General features: G+C 39.5%; 1 protein-coding gene across 1 annotated transcript; it reads left to right on the forward strand.

Moving 5' to 3' along the window:
- The first annotated feature begins 8,421 nt into the window (after nt 1-8,421).
- LOC117672411 (DGAT1/2-independent enzyme synthesizing storage lipids-like) lies at nt 8,422-24,688 on the forward strand. Its single transcript, XM_034429044.2, has 6 exons — nt 8,422-8,789; nt 14,430-14,594; nt 17,453-17,646; nt 19,635-19,695; nt 21,485-21,624; nt 24,407-24,688. Exons 1-6 carry the CDS (start codon nt 8,462-8,464, stop codon nt 24,509-24,511), a joined length of 993 nt encoding a protein of 330 aa, XP_034284935.2. The 5' UTR covers nt 8,422-8,461; the 3' UTR covers nt 24,512-24,688.
- Nucleotides 24,689-25,058: the final 370 nt, after the last annotated feature.

Here is a 25,058-nt window from a genome sequence, read left to right on the forward strand (position 1 = left end):
CGATAGTTAGCCAGCACTGCCAGGTCCAGGGAAGGCTTCTTGAGGAGAGGCCTCACCACCGCCTCTTTCAAGGCAGCGGGGAAGTCACCCTCACCCAACGAAGCATTTATAATCCCCTGGAGCCTCGTGTCACCTCCCGGGAAGCCAGCACTAACCAGGAGGGGCCTGGGTCCAATAAACATGTGGTCGCGTTCAGTCCACCCAGAATCCTGTCCACATCATCAGGGGTCACAGGATCAAACTCATCCCAGATAACATTCTCAAGACCTGCCTCAGTCAACCCCCCTGGAACTACCCAGTCGGAGTCCAGATCTTCCCGAATCTGAGTGATTTTGTCATACAGATATTGAACAAAATCCTCGGCTCTACCCTCCAAGGGGTCCTCTCACGCTTCCTGATGGAGCAGGGAGCGGGTCACCCTAAACAGAGCGGCCGGGCGATTGTCTGATGATGCAATAAGAGCAGCAAAATATGTACATTTTGCTGCTTTTATTGCCACTAGGTAATTCTTAATATGAGATCTTACCAGTGTCCGGTCGGATTCAGAAAGACTGGCCCTCCAACTACTCTCTAGGCATCTTTTCCGGCGCTTCATCTCCCTCAGCTCCTCAGTGAACCAAGGAACTAGGTGAGATCGGCGCCGGGTCAGAGGCTGCAAAGGCACGACCCGATCCAGAGCTCCAGCGGCTGCCCTATCCCAGGCGGCCACTAGGTCCCTAGTCGAGGCATGTGCCAGAGCCTCAGGAAATGGCCCAAGCTCCATCTGGAATCTATCAGGTTCCATCAGGTGCCTGGGGCGGAACCATCTTACAGGCTCCGCCTCCCTGCAACGGGGTATAGCGGTTCGAAGGTCAAGGCGAAGGAGAGAGTGATCCGACCATGACAAGGGCTCGGTGACTATATCCCCTATCTCAAGATCACTCAACCACTGTCCAGAGACAAAAATCAGGTCCAGCGTGTTTCCCCCTGTGTGGGTAGGGCCATGAATTAACTGGGTCAGGTCCATAGCTGTCATGGAAGCCATGAACTCCCAAGCCACCTCTGACATCTCACCCACAGATGGCAGGTTGAAATCCCCCATGACCATAAGTCTGGGGGTATCAACCGCCACTGCGGCGATAACGTCGAGGAGCTCGGGCAGGGCTGCTGCCACGTGGCAGGGAGCCAGGTACGTGATCAGCAAGCCCATCTGAACCCCATGACCCCACTTCACAAGGAGGGGCTCACAGCCAGCCGTCTGAGGAACAGTGGCCTCCCTCAGTCTCAGACCTTCTTTAATAATAACCGCTACTCCCCTGCCCCTGCCCTGTGACCTCAGCCAATGGAATGCAAGGAAACCTGGCGGGCACATTTCCACGAGGGGAACCCCCCCTCCTGGCCCAACCAGGTCTCCGTAATACCTGCCAGGTCCGCTCCCCCCTCACCAATTAAGTCACAGATGAGGGGGGCTTTATTTACTATGGACCTGGCATTGCACAGCATCAGCCGGAGGGCCAGGCCCTGAGGGTCTGCGCAACCTGGGAAACGGGTGGAGCCTTGGGGGCCGGAGTGCACCACCGCTCGTAAACAGGGGTGTGCACTCCCCTGACTTGATATGGCCCCCTGCTCCCACCATATCTACCCCTACCACTCATGGTAGTGATGTTCAAAGCACTATCTGGACAAACTCTGACTCCCCCCTCGACTCCAGGATCCCCACCTCCCACGCCATGCTTTCTTGCCAGGCCCACTCCTCCCCTTAGTGGGCTATCCCCCATGCCCACAACCCGCATTCCAATCAAACCCTCCCCCTCCCTAGAACTCCTTAAAAATTTAACTAAAAATTTGAGTAAAAGACCCCTCAACCCCCTAGTTTTCACATGCCGCCTCTCCGGGTCCCAAAACCCATCCTTGAGGTAGGCCCTCGATAGAGAGGAGGGCCACATCTGCGAGAGGGGGGAATCTCGCAGCACAAGCAGGTCCAATGTCGTATACATCTCCAGGTATAACGATGGAGGCACGGAGCATAAACAGGGGTCTCACAAAAGATGTAAAATACAGGTATAGTTCAATGAGGCATACTGGTACTTCCACTGTCCTCTCACAACAGCGGGAAGGGTCCTGACAGATACAATTCAATAGGAGTAACATCCAACTCGCCCTCACACGACGAGCGGCCTACAGGTGACCTTAGATCGAAACAGAGTATTCCTCCCAGTGGTACAGTCAAGATGTAATAACGTCCCCCTCAGATATTGCCTCGTTGACTAACCACAGTCGGAGAGTCAAAAGCTATCAGTCTATCAGTCAGCCAATCAGTCCAGGGAGAGAGATGGAAATAATCTCTGGCATAGTCATATACTCACAGATCACATTCGAGTAATAGTTCCGATAGAGGGGAACTTAGAACTTTGAATCAGTGGTGGGTTTCTACCGATTTGCCCTGGTTCACCTGAACCAGTAGCAGAGGTGGGAGGCTCCGCCCACCCACCCGGATGTCATCATGGACTCTCTGTGCATGTGCAAAAGGTTCTGCGCATGCACAGAAGCACCACGTGTGAGGGAAGTGAGCACACATGGATGCTCACAGTTCCAAACTGGTACTGAAGGTAAGTGAAACCCACTAATGCTTTGAATGGTCACTAAACAAATTGTTGTAAGTCAAGAACTACTGGTATATGTATTTACTTGTTCAACTTATATTTATTTGTTCAACTTGTATGCTGCCTTTCTCCGAAGACTCAAGGCAGTTTACAATGCATTTAAAAACCATATATAAAAATATTAAAAATTAAAATGAAGGTTGGAGAGCATGAAGGGTGGAGAGCAAATGGGAATTGCTTGTCCATACTTTTATTATTGTCATTATTCTGCTGAGATCAGGGCATCTTACAAAAGCAAATGCTCTTGCTCGGATAACTGGTGGGCTTCCAGATATTGGTGAATTGCCACATTCATTAAAAACAATTAAAACCCATTCACACCATTCATGGCCGGATCTCGCCAGATCGCAACAGCAAGATCAAAGGACCCAGGACCCAGGTCTTCACTGCTTTTCGGAAGGCCAATAGGGTGGGGATGGTCCGGATCTCAGGAGGTAACTGGTTGCAGAGAGCTGGGGAAGCCACAGAGAAGGCCCTCCCCCGCGGGCCCGCCAGCCGGCATTGTTTAGCTGATGGGGCCCAGAGGAGATCAACTCTGTGGGATCTTACCGGTTGCTGGGGGCTATTAAAAGCCAGATTGCTGTAGTGGCTCAGGTGCTGGGCTAGAAATTGGGAGATTGTGATTTCCAATGGTCTCTTAGACAAGACAGCAATATGGGTGATTTGGGGGCAATCATTCTCTCTTAGGCAAACTCATTTTATTACTTTCTTTTCTTTTGTTATATTTTTATTTTCTTTTGTTCTGTTTTATTGTTTTGTTTTTTAATTTTTACATGACTCTGAGCAGCTAGCAATTAAATACAAAATAGAAACAATAAAAAGGTATAAATAATATAAATAGTAACCAAGTAACTAACTAATGTTAACAACATTAACAATCAACTAGGTTAACATCCCAAGAAATGGGTTCACCCACATCAAAGGGCTTAGGTTCGTTGTTGTTGTTGTTGTTGTGAGGAAAAGAGGACGTAGGAATATTAGGTATATAAGCCATCCTGGGATGACCAAAAATAAAGGTGAAATAAAAAGAGGTAGGAAGAACTAAACTGTATTGACATGCGGTACAATCCTTAATGAAAATCACCTTACACTAATTCTAGCCCTGGTGAAAGAGACTTACGTAAAATAATTAATAGAGCATGAATTAAAGAAACATTATTTTATTCAGTGTTGATAACTGACTGGAAATAAAACTGGGAAAAGCAGGAAGCAATGTTGACTTTCTATGACTTAGGTCAATCTTCTGCAATAGTGCAATAGGAAAAATGGGCGCCGCTGTGGGTGTAATAGCTTTAGGACAACCATGAACAAAGATACTCTAACCTAATTTTCAAGTAGCTTAGGCAGGTACCTTAAGCTTGTCTCCACCTTCTAGTGTGGAAATAATCTCTAGGTGGGCAGAAAATAGATACAAGAATATAAATGACATCATGAAATCAAAAGAAAAAGCTGCTGTTAGCTGAATGAAGCGACTGAAGGCAAAAGACGCTTCCCCAAAAATAGTAAGCAAAAAGAAATATGGTGTGTGTGTTTATGTGTGTGTGTCTGTGCGTGTGCGTGTGTGCCTTGCCAGCATGAAGGGTGGAGAGCAAATGGGAATTGCTTGTCCATACTTTTATTATTGTCATTATTCTGCTGAGATCAGGGCATCTTACAAAAGCAAATGCTCTTGCTCGGATAACTGGTGGGCTTCCAGATATTGGTGAATTGCCACATTCATTATTACATCAGTGGGATTGTGGCTGGATTTTCTCCAGCTGGGTTGTTGCAGTCCTTTTATCAGAGATGGTCGTAAGATGGTAAGACATATGACTTTTTTTCACCACCACCATCCTCAAAAAAGGCTATGTTATACAACAATATATATGTTCAGATTGTTCACATTTCAAGATTTCTTTTTATTTTTTATTTAGCATTATTACAGCAAGATATTTAAAAACAGAAAAAAGAAATGAAATATAAATTTTAACAGATTTATGAACAATATAAGATTGAAGAAAGATTTCAAAGTAACATTAACCTTGATGCCGATAAAATATCTTGTATCCTTTTAAGACTTCAGAATGTTATTGAATATGAACAATATGCAATAATTAGCATCAATTATCACTATAATGTGTGAGAAATTTTAAAAAATAACAAAAAAGCCTGTGTAACACAAATATTATTTTCCTCTTTAATGAATCAAACAATAATTTAGATATTAAAACCTTATATTCAAAGATATCCAAGCCCCCGGTGTTATAATCTACAGTTTGTAGAATTAAAGAATGGAATTAAACTCTGAATCAAACTTATTTTCAAAGATAAAATTATTGTTTATGTTGATGTATAATTCCACAATTTAATTTGCCATTTTTCTACAGAGGAGATTATTTCTGATTTTCAATATAAAAACCTATCATAGTATATTTCATGAAAATATAAACTTGTTATGCTGAGCAGAAAAAAATAGATGTTTGAAAGAAAATTCAATCTTTGATCAATACAAATCCACATGACACAAGGCCAACCTATCTGTGTGACTGCCTTTCCCTAAGAACATCTACTTGCCCTACCAGGTTAGATATATCAATTCATGTTAAACTATATACTCACATGGATATACTGTAGGTTTAACTGTTTATGTAGCTAATAGACAACAGTATATTTGGATAACCTAGAACCTAGTAATTTCAGCACTGGAGCAGAAAAAAATTAGATAAAACAAATAAAAGAAATGGAATGATGTAACAGGAGATCATAAAGTTAATGTTTATAGCACATATCAGTAATATTAAGAAGGTTACAGCAAGTCTGAAATGTAAAAGGGAGGTAACCTCAATAGCTTTTCAAAGCATTCCGGAAGAAGGGTCCCAGGGTAATTAACGTATTTTTCGCTCCATAAGACATACTTCCCCTCCCCACCCCCAAAAAAGTCATGGTGCCAGTCCTTTGGTGAATAGCAGCCGGGCAGTGGCGGCAGGGTCCTTATACAGTGCTGAACCCTGCCTCTTCTGTCTTTGTCATTGCCCGCCTCTTCTATCTCTTTTCCGTAGTGCAGGAGTCAATAGGCAGAGCTGACACATGAGAGGACACCTATCTGTGGTCCTCTCAGGTTCCAGTTCAGAATTTTTTTTCTTGTTTTCCTTTTCTAAACCTAGGTGCCTCTAATGGAGCAAAAAGTACGGTATATTATTCCTCTTATCATAATAAAATATACTGTATATAATCTAAAAAATGTCTACACTAAGGCTCTCTCTTCTGCTGCCTGCTGGTGGGGACTCCAGTGATCATTGTACAAATATCCCAATGAAGTATACTTTGTTGTATCTCCAAATAGTGTCTACTTTGTAGGATCCAATCTGATTCAGTCACTCAAATGTTATTCTTCCAAGCTTTCAGACTCAGACTGGAGCCTATCTTCTCTGGAAGATAGGAACTTCTCTGCAGAATATGTGTGCTGAGCTATTTATGCATTGTATTTATATGGTTCCTCGTTGTATGTAGCTTTTGGTTGTTAATTGGGGTGTTGATGGCTGGCTATTAAGTTGTTACTTGTTTCACTGTGTTGCTGTGCCCTTGGCTCCTAAGTGCCTGATAGGTTGGTGATAAATCAGCATTGCTGTTGACTGACAAGGGACCCATTTCCCAAGCTTCAATCATTCCTCTAGCTATTTTTGTCCCTGCTTGGCCAACAGTTATAGCAGCTGCAAAATTGAAAACATGTCCTTGTTCATTGCAATGTGATCATCATACCGTGGTTTCTAGGCTACCATCTTCCTGTCTGTTGATAAGCATGTCTAAAACTGGCAATAGATATACTTATTAACACTCCACACATTCTGAGCTTCAATAGTAACCATCCATTGTTTCATAAAATGAGTTGCATCAGGACACTATATGGCAGGGTGAAAACACTGCTGCAGTACCAGCAGTACCTTTTAATTTAACAATTAAAAGCTACAAATAACCAGGAACTATATAAATACAACACAGAGAATAGCCCAGTGCACATATTCTGGAAAGAAAGAATTTCCATGATGATGGGCTCCAGCACGAGCCTGCAAGCTTGGAAGACTAACTCTTTGGTCCTGGTGACAGACTCAGATTGGATCCTGCAACATTATCCTGGGACACTATATTACCTTCATTTGTAAGTGTCCACTTTAGGTAAGCAGTTTTCTCGCAATAGACCAAATAAAGTTAGTTATTTGTCTTTGCCAGTTGTTTAATACCAACCAATTTCTTGAAAGCCATAGCTGTTGTTAAAAATGTGGCATTTTGTTGTGGCCTCTTGGCCACCAGTCCCTCCAACAGCCAAATCAGATAAGGAGGCAGCATGGGAGTCAGGGCCTGAGATCTCTGAGGGGGAAAAGGGAATGGAGCTGTCAGAGACAGAGACAGAGGTGGAGCCTGGGCTGTCCATCAGCGCTCAGATGGAGAGTCAACAGCCCCCAGGTCTGGAGGTGGCTGATGAGGAAGAGGAGGAACAGCTGGATCCAGTGCCTGACACTCGGTTGTGCAGAAGACAGAGGAGAAGAGAGCAGTGAAATCTATGGGCCAATCCTTGGGACGGAAGAGCCACCACTGCTAGTGAAACCCCACCCTAGCTCTGGGGATAAAAGGCAGGGGTCGGAGATGAATAGATGTGGTAGATAACTATTCATCTGCCTGCTGGACAGATTAGTTAGCCTGCTCTGTGTGAGAGAGAGACTTTTTGCCGGGGCTGCTGGCGCTCCTACAGAGGGTTTGTTGTGTTTGGGAACCAGGTCATAACACATTTTTTTAGTGGCTGCCCATATTTGCTCTTGTAGAAGGATGTCTAAAACATTTTAGTCAGAAACAAGTAAGATTTTTGACAATTTATGGATCAATGTGCAATTCTACACTATCTCTCTCTAGCTCTCCTAAGGGTTTCTCTATGCTTCCTTGATTGATTTAAAGGGCAGCCCTTAGAGACTTGGGAGGCTTGGGAAACTGCATCTCCACTTGGCATGAGGTCATGTCAGGATAAACAGCTAATTGTTCTCCACATGTGGAAGGTCCTGGGGGCTGATGCTCAAAGGCATTTTGTTCAGTGACAGCAAAGGCCCCCTGAAGCAGCCTGCTGTTTGATATGAGCTCAGATCTTGCTGCATCCATCTTCATAAACAAGCTAAAGACTAAGTTTTGCTTATGAATCCATTTGTTTAGAATGTTGTTTATTTGTTATTTATATTTCTTTGATATATTTCATTTTACTGTAACCACTAAGTCTGATTAGACTGCAGTTAGATAGAGTTTTAGTACATGGATAAATTTAAGAGAATAATGTTAGGCACATAACTAATTCCAAAACAATTTTCATTGATCATGTAGTTTTGTTTAGAATTTTAGACAAAGTCAAATAGATTATGTCTAATTAGGAAAAGCCATTTATTATCAATTTTATAACAAGCATTGAGAAAAATTCTGAATATAGTTCAAATTGGATGCACAAAGAATAATTGTTATTTTCCAGCATTCTTTCTCAGTTTTATTTTTTTATTTCTTTTTTTAGTAGAACTGCTGTAGGTTTATAAGAAATCAGCATATCAACTGGAAGCCTTATACTGTATATTCTAGAAACCATTTGAAAGTGTGTGTAGATTTATGAAAGGGGAGGGTTAAACAGAACCTATAAAAGTTAAATGCAATAAAATGGTTTAAAAATTGTGAATTTAATTTGAAAAGAATAATGATGCGTTTGTCTGTGTTTGTAACACAAGCTGATAAATAACATCATTTCCCTCCCACAAAATAAATCATGGTTTTCTTTCTCTCTCTCTCTCTCTCTCTCTCTTTTTTTCCTGTTTGACATGAATGAAAAAAAAGCTACTATGTTGAATACACCCGAGTATGAATCTATGACATGGTTTCTTCACATGCTAAAAGACTGGATTGTTTTTGGTTACTTGGAGGACTTTGTGAACTCTGTACTTCAGCCCCTATTGCTATTACTAGCATTTTTCCTGCTTATATATTGTCTACCTTCAGGCATTGTTTTAGTTTGCTATGCATGCACATTTTGTTTATATATCTGGAAGAAAAAGTATAACATAAAAGGAGACATTTACAATGAGTTATGGAACAAACCAAAGCAAAGGATAGCAAATTTGGTGGCTTTATGCGGAAAGATATTGCATGGTAAGTAGTTATTTAAATAATCCCAAAATAATCTAGAGGGTAGACAATTTATTCCAGTCAGAGTCTTCACTGTCTGTGGCCCACAGATTGTCCAATATTTCTTGAAACAATGTGCTGTGTGAAACTTGTATTATTTACTTGATATGCATCAAAATGGTGGCACATAAATATAGTCATAAGTGGTAATAAAATATAAATTAAAAGTCAGACCCAAAGCAGTCAGTGAACCTAAATAAATTTAAAACAATTCCATCTTGCTGGGATTAATCTTATTCTCCTTGTTCCATCAAAATCTCAACAAAGTTCAGATACTTGATCAAGTGGGAGGAGGTGAGAGAGATATATTCTTACAAACTGTTACATTTTTCAAGAAAATAAATTAATAATATTAATGCAGATATAAGTTTAAACAATGGAAAAACAGATTACAAAGATAATCACAGTGATTGTAATAGTCAAATGAAAATCCAAATTAAACAGTAAGGTAAGGATGAATAAACAATGAATCTCAGATACATCATTAGGAATTTAGAACACTGTAAAACATTTCATGCCCAATTTCTAATCAAAATGTTTCTGTATTAAAGTTTAAAAATATTTAATTAACACAATTAAAAACAATAAGAAGGAAAAGTAGTTATAACTGATGAACAATATATTAAGGCAATACTGTAGTTAACACAAACACGGTGTCAAATTTAAGTATAAATTCTAAAGCCAATATTTGAGATATCGAATATTTCTATCCATGAAAGTTTAACCTAAAAACAGTAACTCCAACTTGCTGGGGTTCAGTGTCACCCAATTTTGTACCATCCAGGTCCTAATTAAGTCCTGATAGTGGGTCAATATACAGGTAATCTTCCACCTTAACAACTGGACACTTAGCAACAACTCAGAGTTACAACAGACCCACTAAAAGTTATTTACAAACCAGTTCCAGAGTTCCAATAGTTACACCCACACACACACACAACTCCATGGTCACATGATCGCATTTGGGATGGGGGTTTGTTTGGTTTGTTTGCTGGTTTACTTCCAGTTTCTGGCAAAAAATGCTTATTGGATAAAATGGATTTCTTTAACAACTGTCACAAAAAAGTGATAAAATTGGATGTGGTCACATGGTAGCCTCTTAATGAACGCTATGACTTATGACCATAATTCCAGTCTCAATTATGATTATGAGGACTGCATGTATTATTAGAGTCTTCTGCACAGTTTATGAGTACAATTGGGTTTCATAGCAATGTTAATGAAACCAGACTCAAAACTGACAGATGGCGTCCACAATTAGTTTTATGTTAAATAGTAGAGAAGAATTGAAACCTGCGGGACTTGATGAAGAATGGCTGTGAGGGGCTTCTTTCCCCCTTACTGACCTGAGTTGCCCATGAAGGAAGGTAGACAAAACAATGCCTTCAATCTCCAACCAGCCCAGAAGGATAACAATAGTTATCAAAGGACTAGAAGGGATGTACTATCTCCTTCCAGCCCTAGACAGGGGTTATCCACAAGAGCAAACATTAAATGTTGACCCTGACTAGTTAAGAGTCAGTACTATAGAGGATCTGTTTCATCTAGAGTGCTCTATAGCTGGCCTACAATCACATTTTTAATATGTTTTTTTTAAAGGTAGGTCCAATGCTGGGAGATAGTTGCCAAGAATGATTGGGTTGAGGATGGAGCACACCCAAACATCCTTCAAGATTCCATGTACCACCCCTTCCTATGATAAGGCATCTCAGACAATACGCCCCTATACGTACCCATGTTTTACGTAAGAGCAAGAAGTACACAAATTAAATTCTCAGATGCTGTTCTGCCCCAGCTACGGATCCCAAAGAATGCAGCACATACAAACTATGAACCAAACTCAATTTACTTCCAAACGTAGTTTTTTACAAATGCAGGCTGTTAACTAAAACGTCCTTAACAACCTGCAAGAAATTCCACAGAAAGATAAAGTCTTACGAGAGTTGGCAAAAAGCCCAGAAGCAAGGTTTGCAAAGAAAATCCAGATTCAATGATCATCGAGCGAACATGCGTCGTTTCCTGCAGCTTTTCAATTTTTTTTGGTAAATATTTTTTTTTATTTTTTTCAAACATAAACATAAAATATAACTTTCAAGAACAGAGTCTTGATCCGGTCATAGATGGTTACCACGCTTACATTCCTTTAACAAGCTCCATTCACAGTTTCCCATTACATCTTTTACGGATAAAAATTCAAAACCTAAAAGAACAACTTTTAACATAAAATCTAGCATCTTCATCTAAACAAATCCATTATATCAATACAATTTTAATTTCAAATTAACTTTAGCTCATTTTTATATCTATATATCAATCCTGATTATATCTTGTTCTTCTTCACCTTGTATCTTTTACCATCAATGTCAAAATAATTTTTAACAATATTCTAACCTCTTATTCTAATCATCTACCTTACAATTTTATCACCACAAATCTTAATTTCAAATTCAATACAACTCCATCTTTATTACACTTTATAAAACAAAACTTTATCTAATTCTTAATCTCGTGACCCTTTTCCCTGAATCTTAATATCTTAAACTTTATCAATTTATCTTTAATTTTATCCCACTTATCAGCTATTATACTTTTCATGTTACACAGATTTATCACAAAAACATGTTTTATTTAAACTAATTTCCAGCATATTTTCTTCCATTCCTCCCTCTATTGTTTGGCTGTTTTTCAGCATATTATGTTTGGCTGATTCCCAGCATAGTCTCGTCCAGAGCACCAACTATTTTTGGCTAATTTCCAATATAGTCTCCAAGCCTACCACCATTATTGGCTGATTTCCAGCATATTATGTTTGGCTGATTTCCAGCATAGTCTCCTCCTAAACTCTCCTCCTATTTGCTTGGCTGATTTCCAGCATTTTATTGGCTGATTTCCAGCATATTATATTTGGCTGATTTCCAGCATAGTCCTCTCCAGGGCTCCCACTCTTGTTTGGCTGATTTCCAGCATTTCAACTAGTTTCCAACATATTTCCTCCGAGTCTCAAACTCTTATCTAGTTGGTATCCATCCCTCTTATTTTAATTTTTTCTTACAATATGATTATCTATTTTGTGTCAGTTTCCCAGCATGCTCTTTCAAATTAATTCTCAATATATTTCATAATAATCATCATTCCCAGCATATATTAAATTAAATCACAATTTGTTATTAAAATCTGTGTATCTTATCATTTGTTCAATAAAACCTTAGTCAAGTGTAATCACCAGTCTAACATTTGTTTGGAAATTAAAATTGAAACATATTACATATTACATCAAGCAGTAAATTTTCTTAAAGTTGTCTCACGTTAATATATACTCTTCTTTACTGTTTTTAACCACCTATATATCATCCTCCATTTTAGTTGCCATCTCTTATTTTCTAATTTTGTTACTCCAAAAACCCTCCTGTTTTTATCCAAAAATCATATATACCTTTAGGCTTTTAAACTTTACATTTCAATTTAGTTACATTTAAATTTATCTACTTTATTTCTTCCTTTTCTTCCTTTTTCTATCTGTCCATAAATGTTCCATTTCAAAGTTCAATTGTTCAAATTAAAAAATTCTGTATGTCCCTTTAATGCTTTATAATGTCTGTTCCATGTGTGATGCATCAACTTCCTGTCTTTTGTTCCTACGCCACACCTAATTTTTTTTGCTAAGCTTGTTAATTTCCATTGTCAAATGTCCAAAATATTCCTTCTTTCTTCTTGAAATCATCCAGGACAGAATAGGGATCTCCAAATTCCATAGAGCTAATGTTAATTTCAAAGTAATCCAAGGTAAAAAGCCATTTAAAATGTTTCTTTTCCAAACGGAAAGGGAAATCTCTTCAATCCACTCTCCTGCTTAGTCACCGCAGACTCCATGGCTATTATGTAGCCATCCGTCTGTCTTTCTTCATTAGCTTCGTTAATTTTCAAAGGTGTAAACTCCCAGAGATACATTTGTCCAATCCACTCCAAATAAAAGAAAAGTCACTTTTCTAAGTTGTTAAAAGCCAATTCTTCCAAGCCAAATTTATTAAAGCAAGGTCTATCTTGGGTCTTTATTTCCATTATTTTTTCCTTTTGATCTTCAAGCCCCACAGATCTGTAGCTGCTATTTAAAGTTTGGGATCTTATTTTTTTTTTAAAAAATCCAAATAATCATGTTGCTTTGCCTGGGTTGGTGTCACTCACCCGGCTTCGAGATACTTGCTCTTTCTTCTTCTTCTCTCCTGCACGATCTTGTGTCCCGGTCTGCCGTGGCTTTGTGGCAGCCGCCATGGCTGCCTATCCCCACCGCCGACAGAGGATTCCCTCTGGCCTCCGAGGAACTTGCCTGTTCCTCTTGGCACACTGAGGCGCTCCTCTTCACCCCCCATCCCTGCAAGATGGGGGTCGGTCTGAAGACCGATCAAACGGTGGTTTGTCAGTTGGGGTTTTCGTGGGCTCGTTAGAGCCCGCTATTTCCCCGACTGTGGCGCCACGGCTCCAGACCAGAAGTCATTTCCTGCAGCTTTTTAGAAGCTGCATGCAAACTTAAATAGGCTAAGGGAATGGCCAATTAGCCCCAAGCCTTACTCTTGAGGAGACCTCCTCCTCAGTAACCACTCCTGCCTTTTGGCAGCTCTGCGTGCCCATGCATTGAGAAGAGGCTCCTCCACTTCATCTTCTGCACTTAAAGGAGCTTCTGGAGATTCTAAAGACCCTGGCTGAATCCCTGCCTCTGACATCACATCTTCTTCAGCCTTCTCGCTGTCCAACTGGAGTGCCGGCTGCACAGGCTCCTGGCACAACACCACACCAGCCTCTTTGTTGTCAGGATCAGAAACAATCCGTGCAGGCCGCTGGCGGGCCACAACAGATGCCGAACAACATACCAGAGAGCAATCAAAATCAAAGACAGTTTCACAGTCAGGACTTTGCTTGTGAATAAACAAGAGATTATTGAACCTGAGTTACTGAGAAAATGCTGTACAGACCAGTCATAGCACCCAGCCAATCTCACTTATTGCCTTTTTCCAAAATTGAATAAAGCTGCAGAACAACAGAAGCACGAGAAGCAATAAAAGTTTCACCACACTTTTCATAGTGACAGAAATTCAGTTTGGAGCTTGTGTCCATTTTGGGCAGGGTTGAGAGATTTTTCTTTCTATTGGAGAAAAATCAAAACTGACAGGTGACCTCCACAATTCATTTTATGTTAAAGAATAGAGAAGAAAAATCGAACCCTGAGGGACTTGATGAGGGTTGACTGCAGGGTAGCTTCCCCCCCCTCCACTTGCCTGAATTGTCCATGATTGTCAGACATTGGCAGTACATAGAAAAGTGATTTTTAAACAAGATTTAGAGTAATTTGCTACTATCTATAGCATTTGCCTCTTGCAGCAACCATTCACAGTTACAATAGCATTTTTTAATCCGCCAGACATGTTTAGAACATGATTTCCAGTATTCTTCGAGAGATTTTGGTTATGCTCCCTGAAATTGCTGGTAGAGGTCACAAAATATCTGGTTAAGAAAATACCCTACATGTTTTGCATTATATATTTTCTCTGTTCTAAATGAATTTGTTTTATCTCCATGAATCCTCAACAAACAAAAAATTACTTTTTTCAGGTTATGAGATCATTGGTATGGAGAATATACCAGAAGGACCAGGATTGATTGTTTATTACCATGGAGCAGTAGTTTTGGACTATGTCTTCTTTATAGCTACACTCTATGGAAAGACTGGAAGAATAATCCACTCAGTGGTTCATTGTTTCTTTTATTTAGTACCAGGTAAGGTATTTTGACTTTATATTTAAAATTATAGGTGGTTCTCTTTTCTTTACTACAATTTGTTATTTAAACTATTGTCCTTGCCAGACAAGATTAGATGAACTAAGGGTTTTTGCACCATTGGAAAACAAATTCTTTCCAAGCAGGGAAACCAACTGAAATTTCATCTTTTTCTTTCATTAAAAGAAGTACTAGATGGCAATAGTCATCCCACCCCTGACCACAGGGACCAGTTCAGCTATCAGAAGATTTCCTTTCTGAGAAAAAGGCACTTCAAGATAATGTGTTCACTTCATCCCCAAATGTGCAAGGAGAAATAATAAAGAGAATGCTTCTTTTTCAAGAAATTCTGATTTTGTCCCAGAAAGAGAAAATTTGATTTCAACTGCTGCTTTAAATATATCTAAATATGTTCTTATACAGTGGTATGTTGGTACTCATCCTTAATTGGTTCTAGGACATGTGAGGAGTACCAAAACCAATGAGTATCAAACAAACTTTTCCCATGATTCATAATGTAATAGTCATAAGGCAAGCGACATCAACAATTTCTAGCTTGAGTGTCAAGTACCAAACGAACAACGAATACTGGTACAAAATTTTCACATCAAAATGTGTTGTGTACCAAATTTATTGATTTATTGATTTTTATTTTTACTTATTGATTTTATTTTGTTGAGTACATATTAGATAATATATAGAAGTATAAGCATGAATTGAATACATAAAATGAATACAATTAAAGGGAACATTAAGATAGGGATAGTAGGCATGCTGGTGTTCTTATGCATACCCCTTACAGACCTCTTAGGAATGGGGTGAGGTCAATTTGATGAGTTTCAAAACAGTTGAGGAACAAGGTGCCACTGAAATTGGGAAGGAAGATGCATACTTTATAGAAATGGAATGAATTCACCAGACGATAAATGGGATAGAGAAAGAGAGGATAAGTCACAGAGAAAATCTCCTGCTGCCCTCCAAAAAGAATTTGACTTTGTTTGACCTGTTTGACCATATGTCAGGAGAACAGTTTGGTGTAGTGCTTAAATTACCAGGCTAGAAACTGGATGACTATGAGTTCTAGTCCCATCTTTGGCACAAAATGACAAGCATGATTTTGAGCTAATTACTTCATCTAAGCCCTAGGAAATAGGTGATGACAAACTATTTCTGAAATTTTGCCAACAAAACTGCTGGGATTTGTCCAGGAATTTGCCAGAAATCAACTTCTATGTCAAGAAAAATGTGTTACAAAGAAGATCTCCATATCCCTCTAATGTTGTGGTCTGCCAGCGGCCAGCGGATCTGGCAGCATATTCGGACAGTGAGGAGGTTGGGGAGAAACATGGGCCAGTCCTGGAGTCTGGGGAAGGCTCTGACGAGTGCTCTGCATCGGAGGCAGAGAGAGGGCTAGGGCCGTATGACAGGTATCAGCTGCCTTCAGAGTCAGACATCAGTGAGGCAGATGAACAGCTGGAGTCTGTTCCCAGTGTGCGCATGCACAGAGTTGCCAGATGAAGGGAACAGCTAAGTGTTGTGACTCCGACTCCCAAGCCTGTCTGCATGGAGGAAGAGGACTCAGAAGGTGAGGGGGACGAACTGACAAGGCCTCCCTCTCCAGGACCCTCCTCTCTGGCAATGCATCAGGTTCTATCCGAAGGCCAGGAAGAAAGCCTGGGATGGGCCAGGAGGAAGGCATTTCAGAGCACCCATTGATAGAGAGTGATAATGATGAACCCTGGCTTGATCCCAGGCAGTGTCAGAGGGAGAAGCGTGCACAGCAAAGGAAGAGGCGTGGGAGGGCCAGGGATTGAGTTGAGTCACTGAGCCACGCCCCACAAGGGATAAAAGGGGGTGTGATTGCTCGGCAGGCTTTGTGACAGACAAAAGTTTAAACTCTAAAGAGTCACATTGTGAATCCTGCACTTCGGCTCTGATATATTTTGGACTAAACTCTTGTGGATAATTTGTCGCTCTGGAAACAGACTGCAGATAAGGCCTCTCCTGCTTTTTGGGAGTACTAATTGGACTTGGCAGGCGTTTTACAGTTAGCTGCCAGAACTCTCGTCTGCCAGGAATTCTGGTCTGTTTATACAATAAATTATTGACAGGCGTGTTTGATACTGCATTTGTCTGTGTGAGGACGGGGGACAGAACACTAAGGAACAAGGATCGACTTAGGAGTAAGGCCACAGATGGACAATGAAGGGCCCCTCCCATACAGAATAAAAGAGGAGAGAAAGGGGAGGGGTGTTTGCAGGAAACATTTAGTTCATTTCTGCATTCTTGCCAAGTATTGCAGCATCTGAAAGATATCGACCTGGCCACACTACAAGCCTGATGAAGGTCAGTAATTGTGAACTATCTTGAAAGACTGTGGGAGAGGAAAGACTTTGCTGGAGAGGAATTCACTGTAAATTAAATAAAAGAGGTTTATTGGGACGAGGACTTGCTTCGTGCTGCTGGGGAAGCCTAAATCAGAACATTTAACCTTTGTTTGGTTTGGTTTCCATTGAAAAGAAAATGTAAGGAGTATCCTTCATTGTGTCTTGCTCCTGAATCCCTGAATAAAAGTGGGGAAAGGAAGCATTAACAATGAATTCCACTGAAAACAACTCCAACATTCACACTAAATTGTCCTAGCTGAAACAAGGACAGACATTGTCATTCTGTATCTCACCCTTTAACTACCCTCAGTTTTATTTCAGAGTGGTAAGATAGAATTGAGGGTTGTTCTGTTATGAAAATGTAATAGGACAATATCACTGGAATGATGGCATTTGGATAATATATTTGGTATAAATTCATATACCATATATATTCATATACAATGGTTTATTTCCTCCAATTTTTTACAGGTATAAAACTATGTCTTGATATAGTAGGTTGCATTGAAGGCAAGCAAACATTCTGTGCTGACATTTTGAAGAGAGGCTACTTATTAGGAATAGCACCTGGTGGATTGAGAGAGCAAAATTTTAGTAATGAAAACTACAATCTGGAGTGGAGTACCCATACGGGATTTGCTAAAGTGGCTTTAAAAAACAAAGTGGTAAGTGGTCATGTACAAAGAGCTGATCTATAAAAGCAGCTAATATGTGGAGTATTCTCTAAGAGTTCTAGATAGAGCTGCCTATGATAACAATTTGGAAGCTAAAGATGGTCTAGGATGTGGCTCAATAAGCACCTTGTTGTACCCTTATAACTCCTTGGCTCTAGGAGTTGCACATTGGCTTCTGAGTGCAAACCATGCTGTTTCTTGTCCCCTGTAAAGCCATAGATCATGGGTGTCAAACTCACCGTGTCACGTTGCCATCACGTGATATTTTGTGACTTTTCCCCATTTGCAGAGTTGGGATGGGTGTGGCACAGGAGTGGGTTCTAATTTTTTTTACTACCGGTTCTGTGGGCGTGGCTTATTTTGTGGGTGTGGCTTGGAGGTCATGTGACTAGGTGGGCATGGCTAGCACGTCAGAGTCATTTCTGGAAGGTCCTCGCACTTACGACCAGTCCTCGCACTTACGATCCGACTCATTTGTTTGCTTTTAACACTGATCAGCTGTAGAACGGCCCTTTGAAGCCCCGCGGCAAGAGTTTAAACAGTTTTTTTCCCTCTAGTCATCAGCTGGGACTCAGGAGGCTGCAATAGATTGGGGGTGGGACCAAATAAAAGGTAAGAATAACGTGGGTGGGTGGGAGGGGGGGAGAACCGGTTCGGTGATGTCATATCGTCACTGCTACCGGCTCAGCCGAACTGGACCGAACTGGGAGCAACCCACCACTGGTGTGGCATGTGCATGACGAATCCAGCCCATGGGCCACCAGTTTGACATTCCTGCCATAGATGGTTTAGATCTGTTTTTAATTGCCTTTCTGCAATTATCTCTATCTGTCCTACAAGAGCAAAGAAGTGATTACTCAGTGCTATCTTGTGGGAATTTAGAGCCATGCTCTCTTTGTTGCCATCTAGAATATCATCCTCTTGGAGGTTTGTCTGGCCCAATCTTAACATCTTTTAGAAAAGGTGTAAAAAAAACTTGGCTTTTCAAACACAATCCAATTTAATTTGTGAACCAACACATGAAAAATGTTTGATTGGTGTTTTCTCTCCAATGCTCTGTATTTGTTTATGGAGCTTTGATTGCTTTACACTGTTTCAATGCTACAGATAGTTCTTGTTTAACAATTCATCATTTTATCACTGTTCAAAATTGTGACAGCCATGGAATGGGTGCTTTCTAGCCCATAAAGCATATCTGGAGATGTCACAAGTCTCCTTTGAGGTCCTGTGATGGCCTGAGTTCTAAAGTCTCCTTTAGAACTCAGCACAGCATTCCACAGTCACATGACTCCAATTTACGAAGGTTTTTTTTTGCTTTTTCTGACATTTTTTGCTAGTTTCAAGCAAAAACCAACAATCCCTTAATGACTGCAGCATTTGCTTAACAACCATGGTGTTTGTTTAATGACTGCCATGAAAGTCCCAAAGGTGATTTTTCAAGAGGCAACTGGACAGCTTTGTTTTTCCTTGAAGACATTTTGCTTCTCATCCAACAAACTTCTTCAGTCCTTGCATGGAAAAAGCCAGAAATTTATTTCTAGTCACATGAATACCTGATTTACAACCATAACAACTTATAACTGTAATTTTGGGCTCTGTTACGGTCATAAGTCAAGGACTATGTATATTCCCTTATCTTTTGATTTGGCAGTTTATATATCTAAATGTATAAATACAATTTCTATCAAAACATACAAACCACAATGGAGTGGGCCACTTTAAGACAAACATTTTATAATATAGCATTGTCAGTAAATATTCTCTGATGGAAATCTTGTCAACAAGTTATACATGTTTCAACATATAATAATGCCTCTTCCATTAATATATAACATTGGCATTTATTTAGAACAGCAGGAAACAACCAAATCTAATTTTCCTTAAAACTGGTTTTCTTTAACAGTTCTAATCTAAACCAAAATGCTTTCTCGTATCAGTTTTTATTCTTGGGTTTTTTCTCCCTGTATTTTTCTTTCTAGCCAATCATCCCTATGTTTACAGAAAATATTCGGGAAGCATACAGGACAGTTGGAAACACACGTGAGTTTCATTTTCGTATTCCTTCCTATATAATTAATTATTTAATCCTCAATCATTATATTTGCTTCCCCCCCTTCTCTCTCTCTCTCTCTCTCTCTCTCTCTCTCTCTCTCTCTCTCTCTCTCTCTCTATATATATATATATATATATATATATATATATATATATATGTGTGTGTGTGTGTGTGTGTGTGTGTGTGTGTAAATGCCTGTGAATCAGTTGAGAGATGAAGTAGGTCAAAGCTGAATCAGGTAAAGGTGTTAATATCAGTTGTCCATATGGGCAAAATGACTTCATGGTCTAAAGAGAAAGGAAAGATTGTTTCTTCCCTTAGGGACTAAATGGCTGGGCAATTAATTTTTCTACCATATTAGCAACAAAACAGCATTTTTTCATTTCCATTTTTCACATTTTCACATTTCCAGTTAGCTAGTAAGTTGATTGGAAGAGAAAGATCCATTTTCCCCCTCGATCAGTGGTGAAATCCAAATTTTTTTACTACCGGTTCTGTGGGCGTGGCTTGGTGGGCATGGTGTGGCTTGGTGGGCGTGGCAGGGGAAGGATACTGCAAACTCTCCATTCCCACCCCACTCCTGGGGGAAGGATATTGCAAAATCTCCATTCCCATCCCACTCTGGGGCCAGCCAGAGATGGCATTTGCCGGTTCTCCAAACTACTCAAAATTTCCGCTATCGTTTCTCCAAACTACTCAAAATTTCTGCTACCGGTTCTCCAGAACATGTCAGAACCTGCTGGATTTCACCCCTGCCCTCAACCCTGTCCCCCAAGTTCCCAATCCACACTACTGCCTCGTGTCTGCTTGAAACCAGTTCTACACCAGGGAGGAATGGGGATGCTTCTCAGAAAATAACAGGTGACAGGAAGTGGGCAGTGCTCTATTTCTATTTTATGTCCAATGGATCTAAGCAGAACCAATGCAAAGAGCTTGAGGAAGACATATTGGATTCCTTTCTGTGAAATCATGGAGGGCAAAGTAGCACCAAGGACTACAAAACAATAAATGCTGTTCCTATTTTTAACAAGGAGGAGGGAAAGTTTACATATCAATTAGCTAGATAATGGCAATACCTTCCAAAAAGATCAGTCAGTTTGTAGCTTTTTGACTTTGAAGAAACAGGATAGAAAGAGTATGGACACCTTTAGACTTTTGGTGGTTGACGAATGCTCCCGAAAATATTGTGAACAGCAAAAAAAAAAAAAGGGGGGGGGAATCACATGAATCAAACAATTGAATCATCCAGCAAATGAATCATCAAACAAATCAATCCAGAGTTCTCACTCAAGGTACAAATGGTTCAAATTATCCTACTTAGGACACCTCAGACAAAGACCTACTTCTCTGAAAAAGTCGGTAATAATGGGGAAGGTGGAAGGAAAGAAAAGGAGATGACATTAGCAAAACCCAAAATAGAAGCAGTCACAATTTGCCACAGTGTTTTACTTGCCACCTTAGCATCACAGATTCATTCACCATTTGAGTGGCTCTTGGCCATAACAGCAAAGAAAATGTTTTCCCCACTCAGCTGATCCTTTGGATTTAATTTAAATATTATTTTGCTGTGGTTTTTTTCCCCTTTCAGTATCATAGGTAAATACTCCAGTCTGAGGATCACATTCTACAACTTTGAAGTGGACTGCAGAAGTTAACATCATGGTTCATTTCTCCAGTTTTAAGATGCAACATAACATTTTTTTAAAAAAAATAGAGATGTCCACATCCTTATGAATTAATTATTTTATCTTCCACTTTGTTTTATTTCCTCTACAGGGCTATCAAAATGGCTGTATGAACATTTTCGATTTATTGTTCTCCCAATGTATGGAGGGTTTCCCGTCAAACTCCGCACCTACATTGGAGAACCCATCCCATATGACCCAAATCTAACTGCTAGTGAGCTAGCTGAAAAAGTAAGCAAATCTTTCACCAAAAGTAGCCTCTTAAAAATATTGGTTTTTTTCTGCGTAACATTTTAGTTTTGAGATACTGTCAGAGCTGGTAGTTATTTTATATATTTCAAACAATGTGTGTCCAAATTCCCTCTTTCAATGAATGTTTTATTGATTACGGTGAAATTAGGAAAAAGACAAATTGAAACTAAGGATATGAATCATATCACACAAAAATTAGCATTGTAGTTGTTAAAAATTCCTTAATAAAAAATGAAAGTAATTTTCATTTCTCCAGCTCATCTATATCTCTCCATATCTTTCCTGTCCTCATGACTTCCCTCCAAACATCATGTCAGAAGTAGCCACAGAATCTGAAGCTTTGGCTATCACTCTGCCAGTTCCTTCCCTTTACTTAGGATGTTTGACATCAAATCCCAATATGATAATTCTTCTTTTGTTATTTGCTTCACCCTATGGTATATTTCTTCTAAATATATTTACATTTATTCAACATAAAATTCATTAAATACAGATATTTGGATAATTACATTCACTGAAAAATAAGCAAAATTTGAGTTGATTGGAGTAGGGAAAATACTATCAGTATCTTTAAAAAAAAGGAAGCAAAATGATAACATGAAATGTCAGTTTGAGATGAATATGTGGAAAGAGGCTAAAGCAGATCAGAAAGTTTTAAAACTCTAAGCAGTTTGGATGTAATGGGTAGCAAAGCATGGATTTATTAAGAATTTTTGCCAGATAAACATTTACCTATTTTATGGTTGGTTACATTGCTCATACTAATTCTGTGAATGTAGAAAGCCCCACTCTCAGGAAAACATTTGTCAAAGTAACCCAGTTATGGTCTCAAACTAGTAGGCTGGATTCCAGTGAATCCACACTGGAATTAAATCCTTTCTTTAGAAACACTCTGAAGGTTTCTTCATGACTTGGGAAGCACCTGTTGAACAGGGTATTGCATGATTTGATCTCAGGCAAAAATGCTTATCCAATGTGCAGTTGACAAACAATTGTATAGGATTCTTCCTAATCGAAACACAATTAATGCATTTAAAGACATATAATAACAGAGTTGGAAGAGATCTTGTAGGTAATCTAGTTCAACCCCCTCCTCAAGCAGGAGACCCAATACCATTTCTGACAGATGGCTATCCAGTCTCTACTTGAAAGCTTCCAGTGATGAAGCACCCACAACTTCTGAAAGTAAGCTGTTCCATGGTTCTCACTGTCATAAAATTTCTCCTTATTTCTAAATTGAATCTCTCCTTGATCAGTTTCAATCCATTATTCCTTGTCTGGCTTTCAGGTGCTTTGGAAAATAGGTTGACCCCTCCTCTCTGTGACAGCCCCTCAAATATTGGAATGCTGCTATCATGTCACCCCTGGTCCTTCTCTTCACTAGACTAGCCATGCCCGGTTCCTGCAGCCGTTCTTCATATGTTTTAGCCTCCAGTCCCCTAATCGTCTTTGTTGCTCTTCTCTGCACTCTTTCTAGAGCCTCAACATCTTTTTTATAGTATGGTGGCCAAAACTGGATGCAGTATTCTAGGTGTGGTCTTACTAAAGTTTATAGAGCAGTATTAATACCTCACCTGATCTTGACTGAATCCCTCTGTTAATGCAACTTAGACATTCAACATAATTGTGGCACAAATTTCACAGAGACACTTGAAGAGAGTTTAACAATATGTTACCGCAAACATTTTTGTGGATCACAATCTTCAACACATAGGATATTCCTGAGAGGGGAGTATTATTTATCTCCACGGCTATTGTAGTGGCACAGGGAAGGGCCAGGGAGGAAGAAAAAGGAAGAAAAGAGGGTGGCAAAAGGAAGGGTGTGAGAGAGAAGGCATCAGGCTAGAAGCCAGGAGACTGAGAGTTGTAGTCCCATCTTAGGCACCAAACCAGCTGAGTGACTTCGGGTAGTCATTTTCTCTCAGCCCTAGGAAAGACATAATGGCAAATTACTTCTGAAAAACTTGCCAAGAAAACTGTAGGGACTGTTTCAAGCAGTTTCTGAGAATCAGACACAATTCAACAGAATAAAAAATGATTACAAAGACAAGCTAGGTCCACTGTGTCACAAAAACAAGATGGATTTTGCAGCTTTCGGGACAGTGTAACATACACATACATTTACTATGTACTATCAGTTAACATATATTTTGTGACAAGAAGCTCTGATCTAACTTCCGTCTATAAAAAAAATCATGTCAATTTAAACCAGAAAGTCTCACCTATTCAATCATTCTGAATTCAGATCCACAGTTCTGGGAAGAAATGAGTATACTTAGAGATATATGTCTAATACTGTAGGAGAGGAAAATCTCTTGTCATTGTGGTGAACTACATGCTGAAGCACTCTGTCATGGCTGCAAAAAAAGGCAAATACAATTCCAAGTTATAGAAGCTACTACTTTCATTCAGTTCTAATTTTCCAGATTCTGTCTTCTTTATTGGACACCACAATTTAAGAATGTGACAAACAAACTGGAATAGATTTGAGAACAGTGAGGATGATCAGTATAAACTGGCATCTTAAATTCTATTAACTATGTTTATCCTTGACAAAAGACTGAGAAAATATCAAACTAAGTTTTAAAGGAGGCCATACTAATTTTTATGGTCAAATAATGTAAGACATGGACCAATAAAATTAAGTTACAGGAAAGTCTTGTGAAAAGATAAGAAAAACTTTCTGAGAGATAATCTGTGAATATATTTTCAAAAATGGTATTGACTTTATGCCATCTTCTTCCGCTTCTGTATTTAACAGACAAAGATTGCAATTGAAAATCTCCGAGACAGACACCAGAAACTACCTGGAAATATATTTAGAGCTTTATTGGAGCGATTTGATAAAAACAAGAAAGATGCCTAATCTTTTTATATTTTATTATAGATTAATGAATTTTCTTCTCTTAATTCATATCCATATGTACATCCTAAGTGCAATGTTTAAAATAGTTTTGCTTTCTTAGACTATGCAATGAACCATATTATACAATGTTCTGATAAACTGTGTTATTTTTCAGAATAAAAAATGGATACTATTTTCATGCTGTAAATAGACCAGTGACACATCTGTATGTTACTTTCTATATATTATATCCACACATCCATGGCATATAACCAAAAGACAATGGGCATGTCTAGATGTACAACAGCAACTTAGTTTTGTTTTGTTTCAATGACAGCCTGTTCTCTTCCATCCAGAATTTTGCACTTTTCAAGCACCTGGTATAAACAGTTAAGAGATGACCTGGATTAAGTTATGCCAGCTACATTGTCAAGATGACAGGGAACAAAATATATATTTAAATCCACAATAGATAGATATAGATAGAGGAGGAGGTACAATAGAATCAGACTCACAAGATTGAGCTCAGTCTTGAGCTCACAAAGTAAGTGAGCAAACCTGGGAGGCC

Source organism: Pantherophis guttatus, chromosome 3, assembly GCF_059756535.1.
Source record: "Pantherophis guttatus breed Tessera chromosome 3, ASM5975653v1, whole genome shotgun sequence".
In the NCBI taxonomy this organism is placed as follows: Eukaryota; Metazoa; Chordata; class Lepidosauria; order Squamata; family Colubridae; genus Pantherophis; species Pantherophis guttatus.